General features: G+C 46.9%; 7 protein-coding genes across 7 annotated transcripts; 1 reads left to right on the forward strand and 6 right to left on the reverse strand.

Annotated features, from left to right (window-relative positions):
• Window positions 1-679: 679 nt before the first annotated feature.
• Window positions 680-3,763, reverse strand: F4822DRAFT_414164 (uncharacterized protein). Its single transcript, XM_051459106.1, has 2 exons — window positions 3,503-3,763; window positions 680-3,445 (listed from the first exon to the last, which is right to left on the reverse strand). Exons 1-2 carry the CDS (start codon window positions 3,556-3,558, stop codon window positions 1,324-1,326), a joined length of 2,178 nt encoding a protein of 725 aa, XP_051311564.1. The 5' UTR covers window positions 3,559-3,763; the 3' UTR covers window positions 680-1,323.
• A 1,396-nt stretch (window positions 3,764-5,159) lies between these two features.
• Window positions 5,160-6,505, reverse strand: F4822DRAFT_354864 (uncharacterized protein). Its single transcript, XM_051456013.1, has 4 exons — window positions 5,922-6,505; window positions 5,745-5,870; window positions 5,354-5,691; window positions 5,160-5,300 (listed from the first exon to the last, which is right to left on the reverse strand). The coding sequence occupies exons 1-4, from the start codon at window positions 6,247-6,249 to the stop codon at window positions 5,286-5,288; spliced, it is 807 nt and encodes a 268-aa protein (XP_051311565.1). The 5' UTR covers window positions 6,250-6,505; the 3' UTR covers window positions 5,160-5,285.
• A 4,033-nt stretch (window positions 6,506-10,538) lies between these two features.
• Window positions 10,539-12,159, reverse strand: F4822DRAFT_414169 (uncharacterized protein). Its single transcript, XM_051459107.1, has 2 exons — window positions 11,352-12,159; window positions 10,539-11,281 (listed from the first exon to the last, which is right to left on the reverse strand). Exons 1-2 carry the CDS (start codon window positions 11,820-11,822, stop codon window positions 10,973-10,975), a joined length of 780 nt encoding a protein of 259 aa, XP_051311566.1. The 5' UTR covers window positions 11,823-12,159; the 3' UTR covers window positions 10,539-10,972.
• A 297-nt stretch (window positions 12,160-12,456) lies between these two features.
• F4822DRAFT_432651 (uncharacterized protein) lies at window positions 12,457-12,900 on the reverse strand (the record flags this gene model as incomplete). Its single annotated transcript, XM_051461691.1, has 1 exon — window positions 12,457-12,900. One exon carries the CDS (start codon window positions 12,898-12,900, stop codon window positions 12,457-12,459), a length of 444 nt encoding a protein of 147 aa, XP_051311567.1.
• A 1,334-nt stretch (window positions 12,901-14,234) lies between these two features.
• On the forward strand, window positions 14,235-15,161 carry F4822DRAFT_414171 (uncharacterized protein). Its single transcript, XM_051459108.1, has 2 exons — window positions 14,235-14,936; window positions 14,988-15,161. The coding sequence occupies exon 1, from the start codon at window positions 14,581-14,583 to the stop codon at window positions 14,926-14,928; it is 348 nt and encodes a 115-aa protein (XP_051311568.1). The 5' UTR covers window positions 14,235-14,580; the 3' UTR covers window positions 14,929-14,936; window positions 14,988-15,161.
• A 48-nt stretch (window positions 15,162-15,209) lies between these two features.
• Window positions 15,210-16,524, reverse strand: F4822DRAFT_414172 (uncharacterized protein). Its single transcript, XM_051459109.1, has one exon. It carries the CDS (start codon window positions 15,930-15,932, stop codon window positions 15,459-15,461), a length of 474 nt encoding a protein of 157 aa, XP_051311569.1. The 5' UTR covers window positions 15,933-16,524; the 3' UTR covers window positions 15,210-15,458.
• A 186-nt stretch (window positions 16,525-16,710) lies between these two features.
• F4822DRAFT_432654 (FAD-binding domain-containing protein) lies at window positions 16,711-18,742 on the reverse strand (the record flags this gene model as incomplete). Its single annotated transcript, XM_051461692.1, has 3 exons — window positions 16,711-17,669; window positions 17,728-18,119; window positions 18,189-18,742. 3 exons carry the CDS (start codon window positions 18,740-18,742, stop codon window positions 16,711-16,713), a joined length of 1,905 nt encoding a protein of 634 aa, XP_051311570.1.
• Window positions 18,743-19,172: the final 430 nt, after the last annotated feature.

The raw sequence follows: 19,172 nt of genomic DNA on the forward strand, positions 1-19,172 counted from the left end.
CGTAGCATAGCATACATATACCGTGCATTTTTGGGGTTGGGAAAGAGAAAAGATTGAATGCTCTTTTTTGCGTTTGCTTATATACTTATATACCTATATAGCATAGCATTGTTGTGAGGTCGAGGAGTTAGGGGAGATTAGAAGAATATAAAGATTGAAACGGGCATTGATATCGCCTGAATAATAGCGGCGATTGACTATGAGCTTGTAGACGTGCTCTACTTTGATGTTCGGAAGCAGGAATAAGAAGCGTACAATCACGACATTCCAAGACCTGTTTCTGTTATGAATTGATTCAATCTTCAACTACTCTAGAGCAGTCAGTTGTTCGCACAAAACCATCAATTGAACAGGTTACGAGAGCCGGGACAATACATCCATCAACACTGTTACACAGGGACTTGGCGCTAGCATCACTACTAAAAAGCGCTAGCACAGCCTACGAAGAATAATCATATCGCGAAGTACAATTTGGAAGTTCAACCAAAACACATACTTGAGGCAATGCATGTGAAATAAAACCTACTAAGCTTAGAAGATGGGAAATTGGCGAAAGGTGACTTCACAAAGAATCATGACGAGGCAGTAGACAGCAGACGTAAAAAATAGCATATTAGCAGAGCGCTTGCTCTCCCAGGTGTTTGCCCCCTTACCAAAGCGCACAAGAGCCCCCGAACCCACTAAAAATTGTACCAACGGCCCCGTCTCCCGCCCCCATTCGCCCCCCATCCCTCGCGGGATAGATAACAGAGCACTTGAAGAGCGGGAGGGCAAACGGTCAATTCGCATAAAAAATCCGAACCAACCCTAACCCCCTCCCAAAATAAACCCTCCTGGGACCATTGGCGCGTGTCATATTATAAAAAGAATGACACGTGGGACATCCCTAAAAAACGGAATGTGCCCATTCGATGTACCGCATGGATTACAGAGCTTCAAGGAAGGATCTCGCCTTGTGCTCCACCTTGCCGCGCGGAGAAGGAAAAGGGATAGAAAAGGGGAAAGGATACAGAGAATAAGTTCACAGGAATTAATAGGTAAAAGGGAGCATGAGACAACTTTGTACCAGGCCATGATCACTGAAGAAAGGGGATCGGAAGTCTGTGACCTAGTCAAATCATTCAGCAAGCTTTCCACGGGTAAGAAAGGGACGTCGAAAAAGAGCCTGGGCATATTCCTAATTTTATCTTCCACAAAAAGCCGAGGACCTAAACACCGCCGGGATTAGCGTGGGGTATCGGTATCGTACATCATCGCCAGCACTTAACCCCTATCAGTCGTGCTAGCCTATGTTAGGTAGAATAAGTCGATTGGAAGTGAAGCCTATGAATCGAAGATGACCTTCTTACGGCCTCTACCCCTTCCATTATCAAGGGCATCCAGTTCACGATCGATCTCCATTATATCCAGCATCTCGACCTCGACGTCTCTCTCGTCTTCCTCCACCTGCTGCTCAAGGTCTGCAGCAGCATTCAGGCTGTCTGCAAACGCGAAACCAGACCTCGGCCTCGAAGGCAGTTGTAACGGCCTCTGGTCTGCTCCCTCGGGCGTTACGCGCTCGATAGGGGATGGTTGGTCGAATAATCCTCCAACCCTAGGTCGCGAAAGCTTTCGTTTAGGACCAACTGATAAGTTAAAAGCAACGCTGCCTGGTTGTTCTGGTCGGGGGTAGACAACAATGGCACTATTCTCCCTTGCACGGTCACCAAGTCCCTTACGACGTCCGATGACTCCGCCAATTCGAGTACCAACGACTGTCTCGCTCTCCCTAACAACCACTAATCGAGCTTCACCGCATACCAGCAGTTCGACAGGCAAGCCCTCGTTACCGGATGAGTTCGCACCGTTTTCGATGAAGCGGACGATAGCGCCAACACCCGTACAACGTTCACCCATGAGACCAACGCTCAAGTCGCTCAATCGAACCATACGAGTAGGTTGCGCTCCACTGAAGAGGTTAACTCCGCCACCAGCGCCCTTGCGAATTTGTGCTTCCCAGAATTTCAAAACGCCAGGTATTACGAAAATGTGCTCGGCACTACCAATCCATAGCGCAACACTTTCGTCAGCTGTCGCACTAGCGCTAGCAGGTAGCGGTGTTACTACGACACCACCCTTAACAGGCGCCAATCGTTCGGGTCCGTTAGTAGTCGCCAGAGCATCGCGTCTAGAATGAGGTGTCATAGGTACGAAATCCGAACCACTACCAGAGAGACGAGAGGCGGGGTTGCGCAGAGGACTCGTGCCTTCGACATATCCGGATACGTTAAATTCGGTTAACGCATCGCCACGAATAGTAGATCCGCGCTTCCCGAACAAGGCAGGGCCTTGGGGAGATACACCATCAACATCCCAAATACCCCATTGACCATCCGCAAGTAGGACGAAAATAGCACGGCCACTAGCGATCCAGGAAGCCGCGAGAATCGGTTTTCGTGATGAAGAAGGCCGGGCGAACGGCGGGTAGAAAGAAATAAGCCAGGAGCCTTGGGAAGGGAAAGAACCTTCAGAATCATCCGGGGGCATGGAAGCTAAGGCATAATCGTATACCCTGACTGCCTCAGTCGATGCGTTACATAATAGTTGGGTTGAATGTGTAGGGTTAAAGGAGATGGAGGAAAGGGGTTTCGGTAAAAACTCGATCTGGAAAGGTTCGATACGTTGGCCGGTCTTGGGTGAATTTTCTAGAGGCACATCCCATAGTCGTAGAACGCCTGAAGCTTCAGGAGAGTGAGCGGCCACTACAACGCGCGGCGTTGCTCTAGATTCCGAACGTGATCTGTCGGCTGACTTGTTGCGCTCGGTTGATATCTTTGATTTTATGAGAGACATTGCTAGGCCATCACTGCCACATGTTTGTCCTGCAAGCAGGACCATAGATTCGCCCCATTTGCCATTACCAGCTCTTCCAGCCAGTAGACTTTCTTGTAACTCCGATCGCGCCTTGCTTGCTGGTGAAGGTGGTGTCAGAGGTAGGGTGATAAGAAAGACCTCGCGAGTGGCACAGGATGCAGAGAATACGATCTTTTCTTTCAGTATCTCTGCTCCTCCCCATGCTGCATCTTCTGCCGTGCAAGGCGTAAGAGGCAATATTGCTAAGTGTAATACGGCGGTACCGAATTCGAGGTCGAGAGTTTGGGTAATTTCAGGGTATGGTGCGTCTTCGTCGATATAATCTTCGAATCGAGGCTCGTCGATGAATGTGCTTCCTTTCACGGCAGGTGCAGCATCCTCTTCATCGGAATCAATTATCATTACAGCATCGGAGGTTACTTTCCCATTCTGTTTTGCAGGAGCTTCCTTAACAGGATCTGGCTTGAATTGTCGTCCTCCTCGCCAGACTATTGTGACACCATTCTCATGCCCATGGATGAGGATTGTCGCGCCTTGGGGAGACAATACGGGGTAGGTTTGGACGGCATTGATTCGGCGGGTCAGGTTATACCTATATAGCATGATGGGTTAGAAGATAAATACATTCATCAAGATAAGTAGAACATACGTGTATTGAGTGTTCTGCGCAGTTCGGCGGACACGAGGTAGGTTAGATGGAGCCATGATCGGAATACAGCTTCAGTTGAAGCTATTATCAACGAATCTAGGGCTAGGAAGAGGCAGTACGATGAAGCGCCCGGTATGCCAACAGGTTCTCAAAGCATCATAAAGCTCCCATCCAACTAGATACCAGTATGGAATGAACGGTAGTCATTAGTGGTAAATGCCGTAGTTGGAATGTTGCGTCGCGACTTTTAGGAAGTTGATTGACGCGACAATTCAAGTGGAGACCAAAGTTCCAACTTCCTAAAGTTTTCCCAAGCTCTCGATGCCACGTGACTACGTCGCCGCACGGACCATTTTATGCAGGTACAAAATCATGCTTTCGGAGGTACTTGGGTACTTACATGATTATACAGGTTACATAACTCAACTCTCAAGTTTATAAGCATCTACTCAACCCATCAAAAAAGCATCATCGTCATACCTTTCGCAATAAAAAGTGCCGGTCTATCCATAACCATCCATAGAAGAAAGCGGTCAGTTAATCTTGGCCGGTTAATACACAATACCCGAAGGAACAGCAGCATCAGCTCAGCCATCCTATTTAACAACCTGACAACCCAAAGACCCTTAAAGATATTCATTCGCGCAGTTTCAGAGTCGACGATCTCGGCGTCATTCTCGCAGGGTCAAGCCGATCATCATCGCTCATTCGGTAACCCCATACCGACGAACAACGCATACAATCAGACAATGTAGATATACATACAGCAAAGTGTCAAAAAAAGATCGCCAGGAGGTACCTAAGGGTATCTTACTTTACCCAGACTGAACAATGATAACCACACATGCGACTCAGCAAATCTGGGGTTAAGCGACTTTTCGGCGCTTCGAGAAATACTCGAATCACCTGTACCCCGGATTCGACGTAATACAACAATGCAATCCCCATATGCCCAAAATATCATAGCTACTACATACGTATATACTGTTTCACTAATCACTCAGGTCGTCTCAAACCATTTTACTCGAAACTAACATGTATTATATTTGTAGAAGATCTAGAGGGGTATTCCGATTAGCGAGCTAAGAAACAGCCAAAGTGCCACTGAAGGGCATATGGCGAACACACGTATATAGGGCCAAGCATCAATAGTCACATATCCCCAAGCCGAGCCAGCAAGACCATAAGCGAATCCCTAGTCATTTGGACTATCTGAATAATATACAGTAAAGTCCCCAGAATGACCACTGATGCTCAATCCTCTCTATCAGAACTCTTCGCACACAATTCAAAGCGGTATATCCGCCCGATATCCCCCCACATTCCATGGCAAAACCCCTTCCGGCTTGATCTGGTATTGTATTAACTATCTCGCACGTAGCATAAAGTGTGGCCTAACTGCAACCCCGTCGTGCAATGGCTGCATCCGCCTTCCCTTCATTTCGGGCCCGGGCCCTAGTAGATCTCGCGAGAAATTTCAAAGAGGATATGTCGAATTGCGCGCATCGCGTTACGGCCAGTCGACAACGTAAGTTTTTTGTAAGGAAAAAGGAGAGGACGGCGTAGTAAAGGCCTGATCGGTAGAATAGAAACCGACGGTCACGCCCTATATGTGACCCAATGTGTGCTGTTCCATACACCTCAATACATAAAACGCCAGGGATCGTCGGGTAAGATCGATTGCCCAATGACGAATGGCCACCGTGAAACGCCGTCGATGCCGATGAATAAAAATTTGATACAAGCGGGAAGTCGTTCATCGTGATATCTGCGATGGGGTTCCTCAAGCGTTGGTAACCTAAGACAAAGTTAGACTACAGAACCCGAAGATTCCTCATCAGGATTACGTACCCTGAGAATTCTCCGCGAGTAATCTTGGTTATCAGCGATGCTACCGTCACTCATTCGTCGGTTCATAACGGGATCGAGGCGAGAGTCGGTCATAGAAACGCCACCGCTGCTACTAGGCGGCTTTCCACCACTGATAAACGCATTGACGGCAGCATTACGACGGTGTTCCTCTTCGATTTCGGCGTTTCTCTTTCGGCGCATCCAGAAGAACGTTCCTCCAATAATACCAGAGATCACAACCACACCGACGACCACACCAGCAGCGATACCTGCGACGTTTGTATTGGATTTGTTGTTGTTATCGGGCGAAGATGAAGCTGTAATTGTCTCGATTGTGTCTAGGGGTAATAATTAGTATATGACAAAGCTTACAAGATAGATCAACACTTACCAGAGGGAGAATTCGCGACGGAGCTAGTCTTGGAAGGTCCAGAGCTTGAACTAGATGAAGAATCTGCTTCTCCGACGCTGACCCTTATTCCAATATTGTAAACAGTCCAGGTGTCGAGACCACCACCTGCGAAAAGTCAGCCAAATATCCCATCCATTGAACAAAAACGCAACATACAGGCTTCATCACCGAAACCAGGGCATGGTTCAGTGCACTGGTCGTCATCAACAAGGTCGGCCTTGTTGGGATATTGATCACCACACCAGCAGTCCTTCGAGAGGGAAGCACCAACGAGCTTTCCAAGACCACGGCATACTTTAGCACAAGCACCTTGGGTGTTAAATTCGTCGTGTGAGGTGTTCTTCATTGTTCCCACCGATTTATAGCATCCATGGACTGTGTCTGTACCCGGGGTTGGTGTTTCTGGCGCCTTCTCTTTGGTGGCTACTGATAATGAAGCCAGGACCAAAATGGCCGTGATGGTGAATTGACGGAGCGACGACATCGTGGCGTCTGGGAATATGTACGAATTAAATTGGATCTACCCAAGGCAACGTGAAGCGGCTAGGATCCAATTCTCTCCACCCGATCAACGACTAGAGAGGACGGGAAATCTAGAATTAGTACTGGAATCGATCTCCTCTAGGGAGTTGAATCGCGAATTTCGGTTTCGTATTTCGTGATAATAACGGCTTTCATCGACCAAAATGACTTCGGTATCTTCGGTTGGGTTCACGCGACCCAAGTCATATAAACGTGGTAAAGACGAGTTTTCTCCTTTCACGGCGGTCGTTCGTTGCAGATGTTTATCAAGTTGCAATTGGTTTATACACCGATCCTTTGTCCTGCCCTTTGGTTTGCGATAGGACTGGCGAGCGAGTCAAAGGAGTGTAGAATAAAAACAATGGGGTGCTAAATTAACAACTCCTGTTAGATTTCCCTTACTCAATCAAACGTTTCGCCTCGCGATATCCCTTGACGACGAGTTCGTACGTAGACGGATAGATAGACAGATGAATGTGTGGATGTATGTATATGTATATGGTGTTTGACGATGCTCGAATTGAAGGCAACGGACGGGTCTCAACAAGAATAGCGGGACGAGTCGGTAGCGACGTGTCGAAGTGTAGGAAAATGTTAAAGGAAAGGACGGTTATGTCTATTGTCTTGCTCACCCTTTTGTTGGTTGACAAGGTCAATGTTACGATGACCTGTTGGAAAGGACCTATGAAGGTTGTGGTGTGAGGGTGAGAGGGGGGGAAAAAAGAACAAAACCACAAATTCAGAAGAAAAACGAGAGACACGTCGAGATCAGACGAGGGAAACGAGTGGACTGACTGGCCTGAGTAACTTTGAGGGAGTGTGTGGGAAATGGGGGTTGTTTTTGCTAGAAAGGTTGGTCGGGGGTAAGGTTCGGGAAGGGAAAGAAAGGGAGAGAGGGAGAGGAGACACGAGGATGTGGATGGGTGAGTTTGCAAGAAACAACCTACGCTGGGGTTTGCGCTGGTCTGGCTGGGGTTGCTACCTAAGACCCCTGTCAGATTAGTACATTAGCACCGAAAAGGACCAAAGAGAAAAGAGTTGTACCTGCACTGGGTGCCCTTTTTTGGTGGGTTGACTAGCCCGTGACTTGTTAGTGGTTACATGCGAGTGTGGTAGCAATTGTATGGGTTTCGCAGGTTCTGGGCAAAGACTGGCAGTGGACAAGCAAGGAATAAGGCGGGCCAGCAGCGACCTGGGCAGTTGCTTTGGCTGCTTTTGGGTACCTTTTTGGGTGGGGAATATGGGTATAAGGATAAGTGGGGATTTAATTCGATGGGCGGCGTGTTCTTCACGGCTCCTTACTAGAATAAGAATGGGAAGCGAGAGGATGGGAAATTACATTCGGACTAGGTAGGGGGGGAAGAAAAAGAATTGTCTAAGTACATCATCTAAGTACCTATGTATGTGTATTCAATGTTCCAATTACACATGCACAGTTAAAAAGGCATCCATCCATCCTATTCATTTCATTTATCTACCACCGACGATAATGCCTTAATTGTGGTGGCTTGTAATAATTTTTATCCTTTGTTTACCACTGTCCTTCCCTCCCACTTCTCCGTCATCATTAGGTGTTATAGAATATTTTGTTTGTCTGTTTGGTTCGCTAGTTCGTCATAAGCTGCATTGTTTTTTCTGGTCCGCTTCATTGGATTCAGAATAAACCCTGACCTCTTAAAATCGGTTGGGTCCTTGCAGTAGTTCCAAGCCTTTTTGAGCCATTCATATTTTAGCACTTTCGCTACCGCCATCCCCTGTCACCATCCCGAATGCCTACCATTCATCCAATGAGTGGCTTTAAATTGTCTCGCTTGACCCCACCTATTGAATTTGATTGGTCATTTAATACAGAAAAAGGAGGTGTACCTACGTACCAAGTCGACGAACTTTAACCGATTATGGATTATTTATCCATAAAGTTTGCACAATGCAAGTGCTACGTGTGTAACCACGCATAAATCATGAATGGCGAACGAGCCATCTTAGGAAATGCTCGGATCTTCCCAGCACATCATCGGCGTTCCTGACTGCTTTAGAAACGGCTAAACCCTATCATCACTTACCTAATTAGGAAATAGAGCAATTTATATCACCTATTATCGTCGACTACGATTCCTTTTTATGATTAAGTGTGTGGCTATACATGTCATTATGCAGGAAGTTATGCAACTGATGTGACTTTATGATCAAGTTGCTGCAACAAGGTGTTTGCTAGAAATCTTGCTGTTTTACAATTTTTATTCCCTCTCCTCGGTCAACCCTCGACCACATTTCGCCACTAGCCATCATTCACTATTCACTATTCACACCCAACAAATACTTCTATCACCCATATGCCGCACAACTTTTAATCCCACAAGCAATTAAATAGTCGAGTCTAATTGACTACCACTCTATAACTATACACCTAGGGAATGCGAATGCGAATGGCGGCTAGGTTATGACGACTTACAGAATTCGAACCTTTTTCTGTAGTTTTCGATCTACAGATTGACATTGCGACGTGACTTATCCTTATGCACGCTAGGTATGAGAATATACCCATTCCTAGGTATTTTACTAGGTATATATACAATGCTAGCGATTAGCCAAGTCGCCAAGCCAAACTCGAAACAAAAAAACACGGCTACAAACCGCCAAATGGCTTAAGCCCCCGTCGGCACTGGCGCTGAAAAGGACGGGAGGGAGCACATGAAGAACAATGAACTGCTTCAGATGCTTCCACAACCAAAGAAGATTTGCGATGATGTCGTAACGCTCGGCAATTCTCAGAGACTCCCGTCTACTAAGCCGAGTCAGACGAGAGATTTCGAACGGACACAAATGCGACATCAGTGCCCAAGGGAATAAGTTTACTGTTACTCCTCTATTCCTTTACATGTCAGCATGTAGGTAGGCGATCCTAATTGAACAATTTGAATCCTGCAGACAATACACACACGAAGGGGGTTATGTAGGAGATATATATCTAGGTATACACCCACGCCTAGCTCGGCGCCTTTTATTCAACCACTAACCCAGTTTTCGGCGCCCGCTGCACGATACGATACCCTTAAAAGATGAGCCATCCCCCCATTCTACTATGGTACAGGCGGGTGACTTGCATAAAGCACGCACGAGTGAGGCTGAGGCTTCTCGCGCATTTTGCGGCGTTCTCCGTGCCCATATTCTTTTCCTTACTATGCATTATTTAGGGAGAGGTATTTTTTATATGAACTCCTTCACGTTACGCGTGGTCCTATTCCCTTATTTTCGTGTTCAGTACCTACACTGAAACCCTGAAATTTCGGTCGCCAGCATAGAACATACAGTTAATTCACCAGACCATACAGTGTATCGCACTAGACCACGACATCGAAGTTATTCATCGCAACACTAGCCTTTTTCGGGCTTTAATTGTCTATTGTCTTCGCCGTCATCTGGAATTGATTTTCCTTCGGGCAATAGGACATGACTCTGCCTTAATAGGATAGGTACAGAAACATTGGCATGTCTGTAAATCTGACCGAGTAATAGCATGTTGAAACATTACTGTTCGATTCGATCTAGGCAGCTCGACCGTTTGTTTCACAACATCATCCTCCTTTTGCGTACATAACCAACTCCGGTATATTCCATTTGTACAGCTTCTACATTCAGCGACCTACATCCCAAAATAGCACAACATCGTTGAATTATAAATCCACAAATCAGCCCGAAGCTGATGCCATACTAATGTATGTAAAAGCAGCAACTCGATAGATCTTGAAGGAATTCTCCGAGTCAAAGCGCCCTTGCTGAACAGGGATATATCTGACCAAACCAGGAGACATGTACGATGCCATGTTTTTTTTATTGAATCTTCGTTTATTGTTCAGGTTAAAATTCTGCACTGCCAACAATTTTAGATTATTCTTTCCCCGACTAGCTAATTCCCATCTCCTTACATAGAGTACCTATATATCCATTTACTACTATGGTATGTGTTTCTTGAAAAATATCAATAGTTTCCCTGTCTGCTTCCCGATAGAGTTTGCCAAATTCATATAAAAACCGGAAGTTGGATTCGACGTGGCGCGCCAACCGCTTCCATGGTCATCCCATTCTGGTGGGTCAGCCGGTTTTCTTTTCCCGGCATGGGTTTCCCCCTAAGATCGAGAATACGAGGCGAGTCTAGAGTCTAGACTCTTGAGCGACCTAGCTACTCCACATCGTCTATTTGCGCGACGAATATATGTATACGTACACCCTGATCATTGTTCAAGGAGGTGTGATTTTTAATGCACCTCTATGCAGTGCATATGTCATAAGAGCAACACGAACCCTCCATCCATCGAAATCAGGTTCAAGCTGAATTATTTCAAGGCCTCAGATACAGGAAGTTGGCAGCGACGTTTTATTTTTCCTCGCTAAGGCGACAACACGAAAGGGACCACTTTAAGCTATCTAACGGTCTCAGACATCCGCGTTTGTCTTGAATAACCTTTCAGGAGATAATTGTCCATTCTCAAGAATCCAAGCCATGCCACGCGATAAACGGACCCCATGCTCATTCGCACGCACATATGTAGCAGATTATTTCAAATGGACAACAATTTCAAAGTTGATATTATTAACAAAGGCAGCACATAATCAAGGATCAGGAAAGCTATCCAAGCTCATGGGTCCGACCATGATCTATTTACAGACGTAGAGCATACCAGATCTTATAGGTTCTTAACAGGGGCATCTCCTTTTTCATCTCCGCGTCCATAAGTCTGACGAGGCTCTTTGCCAGCATTTTTATCGGGTTCGAACTCCTTAACCTCGGGACTATCCATATACTTGGATACATTATCCGCCTGCCACTTTTTAAACGTCGCCCCGAGTCCTTCATTGGAATAGTCCTTGTCATTAGCTTGGTCCTTATGGTACTTGACACGGATAAAATCGTCGTCGATGGAGCTCGGATCGAGCGACAAGCTAACCAGCGCATTGATGACAGCGGTCTTAGGGATGATCTTAAACGTCCACGCCTAACGATACATCACCAAATTAGCTCTAATCTCACAATATCGCGGTCCATAGCAAAAGTATGAAACTCACCTCCTCATGTCTAAACTGGATCAAATCCCGATCATTCGTCACAACCTGATATCCATGGCTCTCAGCACTACGAAACAGCTTCGGCAGCGCAAACCATTGCCCAGCCATCTTATATCGATCATCCGCATATACGAATTGGTCGTTATACACGCAATCGGGCGTGTACCTCTTCACCCGTTGTACCGTGGGCTTCATCTCGTATAATGCTACGATATCATCGACGAGTGCCTGGCGCGCCGGCGAGAGTGGGAATGATTTACTCGGGTCCGGCGTGTAGTCTCCCGTTTCGTGGGTTTGTCGGACTTCGAAGCGCTCCCCTGGCAGTGATGCGTCGGATGGAAAGTGCGTCTTCGAGCTGCCGGTTGGGGGCGGAGTTGACGATGAGGTTGCCATTTTCCTGATGAGTAATTGATGCGCTTGTGGGTATGAGCGTACAGTGGTAGTGAGGACGCGGATACAGCATCGCATCATTCATAAAAATCGTATAGGTATGTATAGTCTGGGTCGTAGAGTCGTAGCTTACTTGGTCTTGCTTTTGTAGATGGTAGGATTCATGTTCCACGCATTATTCGTAGATGTGTATATGACGTAGTCGTTGCAGATAGATGACCAGTAGATTAGAAAAAGCAATACTACCTATTCATCGCGGCCGTACAGTTATGTTAAAGTGTGTAGTTTTGAATTGTTAAGGGCGCCAGGCTGCTGCGCTTAGCTAGATGATGATTCATGGAGGTTCGAGTTGCCCCTTTTTCCGAATATTAGGTACCTAGATACATCTATATCCCATTAACCCCTATTAACCCTAGCCAAAGAAATTTATATAGATTTTCATCTCGAAGGCTTCGTTTACAACGCCAAAGCGTAGATATTAAGAGAACCCGATAATCAATTCAAGCTTAATAAATAAAAACCACTCAAGTCTAGGATGTCACAATACCAGATCATGTTCATGATAAATAAAGTAAAGGCATAAAATTGTCGATAAATCTACGGTAAATCTATGAAAACTGGATTGATTTTAAAAATGAGTCTGCTCACTTTAGTAGCTGATTCACCAATAAACTCCATTTTATCCAAACCGCCGCGTTTAGAGGTCGGTGTAGAATTAGCATAGAGTCAACCATCCATCCTCAGAAGAAGAGCAATCCACCTGAAGCGGCCATTCACAAGTAGTCGAGGTGGCCGGACAGTCGATAACACATTGGCCCGCAAGCTCAACGTGTCTGTGGTAGGGAAGGAAAGGGTCGCCATCGAGAGCCGATAGGTCAAGCCAAGATCTGCCGTTTTGGAGGTCAAGTTCCATCTGGAAGACTGGACCAGAGATCCCACACTTCAAGACAGTACCGACGTTGTCGTCGTTGGCAAGGAGCGGCGAGGAGTACGTGCCACCATTACCGTTGACCTCGACTGGTGGGCTAGAAGATCCGTCATTTTTGGCTGCGCTGCATTGGATGCCAAAGTCGCAGTTGTTTTGTACGTTGAGGGAACTAGCAATTGCAGCAGGGAGAGCTGCTAGGAGTACAAGCGAGGCGAAAATCGGACCCATCATTGCGGTAGATTGAACTACTTGCTTACCTGGAATACTAGGTGGTCAACCAAGGGGTTGGTTATATCTTAAACTAGATGCTTCGAGGCAGATGAGAAGGAAGCTTGAATTGAAGTGAAGTTGGTCGACTACTATAATCGCTAGGTTGGTGATTGGGACTATATATTCGCCATCATAGTGATGCTCAAGAGTACCTTTCCACAACAATCACTTGAAAACGAACTAGCTCATTATCAGATTACATGATGTCCATCAAAGCCATTGTCGTGAAGACATATTGATAAGGGTAACCTAACAAATTTCAACAAAGGGCTAGAAATGGAACAATGCCTTTTGAAGAAACAATAGCTTAGTGTCACAAAATCCCGTTATTTGCTATGAGAACGACTTCTATTTCCTTCTCAGGCTAATTGCAATTCGATATCCCCGTATCGCCAATGCAGTAGGGTATCGAATGATAATCTAGCGATGATTCAGAGTAATTGTATAAGGGAATTTACTTCTTAGACGGTCATACACCCTTTTCACGTGCGTTACTATATATAAGGGATTCTATTCCCTCCTTAGCAAGTCCCGAGCATCATGCAGTTACTCACAACCCATCAAGTCGCTTAGAAATCCACGGGTGTTTTTTTCTTGAAGATATACCACCATATTATGATTCATGAATAACATATATTTTAGATAAAAAACATTTGCAAAAATTCAAGTAAGCCAGAATTACCAAGAAATATGCGATTATGGAATATGCGTCTTTGGTCCCGATCGTTCTGTGTATAGTGGATTTGTCACTTGCTTCCACAGCAACAGAATCATTCCAAAAATCTTCTACGGCGACTGCCATTTCACTTGATCATCCGCTCTTTCTTTCCTAATCATTCAATTCATCCAATCGTCGTGAATTTTGTTTTTTTTTTTTGTGATTACTCAAATTCTTTTCGGCGATTTCGATGCAACTCACCCCTACACAACGCCTTTGATATTATTCAATGGCCTTGTTGCGAAACTCCTTTCTTGCTCTATTTTTTCGACTATAAAATCACATAAAATCACCAAAAATACCATATCAACTACGCTATCCTTTCCCTACGGCTAACCCACGTCCAATTCGACATCATGGCAAATTTCTCCAAAGACGCGACGCGATTCAGGCAGTACCTCGAGCGAACTTCCGGCGGCGATGCGGAGTTGAATCCCCAACCCAATATTGCCAATAGCCTTGCTGAGATTGAGAACTTGTCCTTCCCCTCATTGGTGCCTCGACAACCCATAGAGCAATTAAAAGAGGGGACGAATGACAGAGCAAGAGATGTCATCCTCATCACTATGCTGCAGAATGCTTCCTACGCCTCTGTGCTGGCTAATGAGATGCCACAGTCTCAGATGTCGGCGAACTACCACGGAGATCCGGAGAACAGCAAAAACCATAGCGCGGATATTCCGATCAGCTCCAGTTGCTCAGTATAGATCACTGGGCTTCCCGCTGATTGTACCATCCACCAGTTGTTGAAAGGCATCCGAAATGCCGGCAAGATTTTCGCTACCCATATCAACCCGCCAGTTGACCCAAGCCCTACCGCTGCTGCCAGAATTACCTTTTGGGATCAGAGGGGCACCGAACGTTTCCTTGCAACCTACCGATCTGGAAAGTTCCGCGTTGGGGATTATTTCCCCATCGTGAGGATGAATCGGATCCTTATCGCACCCCAGGAGCGTTCACCATACTCGCGGGTCCTCAGGTTTGTGGGACCTGGGCGTGTGGTGAACCAGCCATACTTGGAAGATTTCCTTAAGCAGTTCATCTATTACGACCTCGACGAAGTACGAATCGTTAAGTACGATGAAGTTCAACGAATTCGTACCCTGGAAATCCGCTTTGGGTCGTACAGAGCCCAGAGTGCCGGCGCGATGAAGGTGGTCAGCGAAATCCGAAACGGTGCTCCTCGGATCGTTAACAGGATGTCGTACGGAGAATTGGATTGCTGGGCCCAGGTTAAAGTCACCTGGGGAACAGACCCTTGTGCGACGTAGACGCCGAGGTATGTACATTCTATTAATATGAAAATAACATCCTAATTAATTGTTAATAGTCTATAATGTGACCTATGTTAGGTCTCAATGGTGACCACGGCGTGAATAGTAGATTGTATAGGATGGAAAGCGCTTTGGGGGAGAGGCGAGCTATTGGTGAGCCTCTAACATGTCACACGAAGCATTCCAAACTCTCACATGTAGTGTAATTGACATTACTTTTTATAAAGCAACCCCATCGCGACAAAGCACAGAAAACTGCATAGCAAACGTAACAACATGGCAATCAACATCATTCACGGTGACATTATTGACGTAGACATCCTGTTTTCATTTTGCTCACATCGTCAATTCTTGGCGAATAATCATTAGACCTAGGCATTCACTTGCTAGCTAACAGTAGAGCTTGAAAATTGCCAGCCTGCTAGGTGGTATTTATACAAGCCTAATAGAAGCTAAGGCTAACTTCGCCATACTAGCAATCCCTCCTCCCCACACTGGACTTTGATCTTATCCTCTCCCTCGGTCCCTCATAGAAACGAGAGGACACCAACAGTCGCCAAAACCATCGTGACCACCATACCCAATTCTCCTGAGTTCTTGATACCAGCGTTGATGTTGAAGTTCGCGACAATGCCCCTGGTGAAGTTATTCGCCGCCTCTGTGATAGCGATTTGAGTCAAATTTCCACACGCATCGTTAATCGCCTTGTTGTTGATGAATTGGGGTAGCTTGGCAGTTGCTCCGTCCATAATCGCATTAGACTGGAATGTGCCGAGGGGAGAAGATTGTTGGAATGCGGCACGGTACGTCGAATTTGAGCCGATGGTGGAGTAATTGGCGACCATAGAATACTCCGGGCAACTCACGGCCGCGGTATTCTGGCGCAGGGCCAAGAGCATTCCCGTCTTGGAGTCCGCATTCTCTGCAGCGACCGCGGTGACTTGGAAAACACACAAAGCCCAGAACAGGGTGGCGAGAAGAGAAGACCGTATCGCATACATTTTTGCTGATTGTCGTGATGCCGGTGCAAATGATTATTAAGTAATATTTGAATAAAAAATCCGAAGAAAGTGGCCAGCCACGAATGCAGAGAAAAGAACGCCAAGAACCTGTCAAGTGAGTGAAGAGGCAAAGAAGAGCAAGTGAGGGAAAGGAAAATCTAGAATACAATTCCCTTGGGAGAAACGACATGATAAGTCAAAACAGATATCGAATCCTACATCTCAGGACTGTATCGTCAAACACGGGGTTACCCGGCATGCCACGGCTCTGTAACCCCGAGATCCAGCTTAACCTGTGGGCGCCATCTACAAGCCTTGTCTGGGGACTGTCTGAAGACATCATCGTGCGATAGTCAGGCGTCTGCTAGTGAGATTTTTTGCTGCGATCAGATGGTCGCCCGAGGATGGGGACGAAGGTAATTGGTTCGTTAGATTCCGATCCATCAAAACCCCTGATCAAGGGGGCGTGGATCAGGGATACGAAACCCACGACGTCCCAAAAAGCCAAGAATCGTAGGGGTTTTAGGTCGTGAATTTTGGCGTCCTAATGCGAATGCGGTTCGTTTGATTATTAGCGCCGGTTAGATTGAAATTGAGGCTGATGAAGAATTTAAGCCTCTTCCATTTTTCCAGCGGATACCAATTTAAGGGATGTTCGGGTCGTACAAATCCAGGAACTCATCAGCGCCGACTAGATTGAAAATGTTTACAATTTTACCACTTCCACTTGATATATACAATACACCTCCATACCCACACGTAAGTTTATTGCCTCATCCTACTCATCGACGCCTCTAGTTCTACATAGTCGTCCATTTTGGGACCCTGCATATACGCCATCAGCAGGACGCACGGCCCAACCCTCACTCCCCACCGTCGTCGGCGCCCAAAATAAACCCCACGGATCACGCGAGCGCTTAATCCTAAGTAATCGCGGGTAGTGGCTCCCGTAGAACGCCTGTTGCCAATTCGGCTCCCCGGGATCACCCTCGTTCATATAAGAACCGGCATTAGGCGAGACCCCGCGTAATAGATCCATATAACCCTGCATCAAAGTATCGCGGTCGGTCGACTGTAGCGGCGTCTGGTCCATGAGCATCGCGTGCATGCGATTATTTCTCCATGCGGGATTTACTGCACTTTGGGAGCCAGGCCAGCCCGCGGCTTCGGCCGTCGGCGATGCGAGGGTGCCGTGGAAATAGAAATTATTCTCGAAACCGGCTTCGGTGGCTGTGCGAATAGCTTTCATGGTCTGATTCCACAGGTCGTCGTCTTCCCAGTTCTCTCGCGGGAGGAGACGCGACCGGTATCGTGTGTTACTTGGTGGTGACCCGGACCCGCGGCCTGGTAAGCCGTAGGGCATGGTGAAGAGGATTGCGGGGTTGGTGACGTTGATGCCGATACGATTGAGGTCCGTGTACAGAGGCTTCATAAACTCAAAGACCTCCGCCTGTGTGAATGCGGGGAATTGAGACGTGGTCGTGAACATGTAGCTGTTGTTTGGCATCGGGTAGATGTAACTGAAACCATAACCGCCTGCATCGAGGACTTTCGCCGCAAATCTATAATATGCGCCAACACCCTGCCAAAATTTTTCGGCGTTAGTGATTAGACCAGGGATAGGCATTGTTGTGTTCGGAGGAGGCTGTGGTGAAAGCATGAGATTAAGAGCCGACGGTGTCATATTGACGGGTGGGTATGCCTTGAAGATGGCGGAGGTAACTACACCATAAGTTCCTGTGATCAAGGTTAGCCCATTAATTTGTGACACTTGCTATAGTGTCGGGCTTCATACCTCCACCGCCTCCACGGAGTGCGAAAAATAGGTCGGAGTTAGTGTACGGATCAGCGGTTACATATCTCCCAGCGGCAGTCACAACTCCGAGAGAAAGCACTTGGTCTGCACCGAGACCATACTTAGAAACAATATAAGTGTGGCCTCCTGAGGACATCCAACCGCCAACCGCTCCCACGGTACCGAAACCGGGCGAGACAACAGTTACGTTGTAAGCCGCCATGAGATTGTGGGCTTCCCATGATTGAACACCAGCGCCGAGTTGAACGGCTTTCCCCCTATATGGCCCAACCCGATACGAGGGGATGAACTCCATCTCCTTGAGATGGTGTGTCCAGATACTGAGCGACCCCGCTCCCACCGATCTTCCTCCGAAGTCATGTCCAGTGTTCCTGTTGCATCGTTAGAAATATCTGCTCTCATGAAACTTCGATACTGCATGAAAAAAGATCATGTCTTACTTAATTACAAGTCGGATGTGCTTGTTCCTAGCAAAGTTAACAGCAGCCTGGATATGCTTCACGCTTGTAGCATTGACGACGTATTCGGGAAATCCTCCGCGAGTACAATTACCCTGAGGGTTCAGGGCTAGCGGACATGTGCCACCTTGAGACCATTCCGTCAATGAAACAAGTGGTTCATCAAGCCAGAAGGTCGAGAAAGACGTGTTTCGGAGTAGGAGCTGGCATTGGTCTTGGTTAAAATCGGCACCTTGGTAACAGACAGCAGCAGCGGGCTTCGGCTTTAGCAGAGCACCACCAAGGGTCCTATTCAACCGCGTCCACTCCGTATCGGAAGGCCAATCTTCATCGCCTGGGAATATTTTGCAACCAGGGACGTTGGCGTCTGCGGGCGATGCAGCTGTCTCATCGCCGAAGTTTATGGCCGCGAAATCGCCAATATCATCCTGTGTTAATTGGACCGAGTCCGAAACGAGGGCTCGAGGCTTGCTAAACGCTACAGCCCCCGTAAGAAAAGCTCCCAGGTAAATGAAAGAAAGAGTCGGCTTCTTCATGATGCCGAGGATTTGTCAGCTAGTTGGCACACCTGCAACTACGCAGCAGCTTAGTGTCTGTCTACTCTACTCACTCGAGAAGGAGGATTTCCTCAGCTCGCCTCTTAATAACGTTATGGCCACGAGGGCCTATGTATATTGCTCGGTTAGGCACGTCCATTTGCGAGAACGGCATTATTCCTTCGCAACGGGGCTAGAATATCCCTAATGCGTGATTTACAAATTGCTGATCCACCAGCGTAGAGAGATATCGTTCGCAGTCATCGTGTGTTGGACCGATGACCGATATTAGTCATATAACGGTAGGGAGGTCTACAGGTCCATCAGAGGGTCACCTTGAAAGTCAGCCACAGTATAGATGTTGGCTCTAGCGTATGCTATGATATCGCGGTACTAGCAGCTCTGGTCTTGGCGTATACCCGGCATTAGC

The sequence above is a fragment of the Hypoxylon trugodes genome, assembly GCF_022578975.1.
Source record: "Hypoxylon trugodes strain CBS 135444 unplaced genomic scaffold F4822scaffold_8, whole genome shotgun sequence".
NCBI lineage: Eukaryota > Fungi > Ascomycota > Sordariomycetes > Xylariales > Hypoxylaceae > Hypoxylon > Hypoxylon trugodes.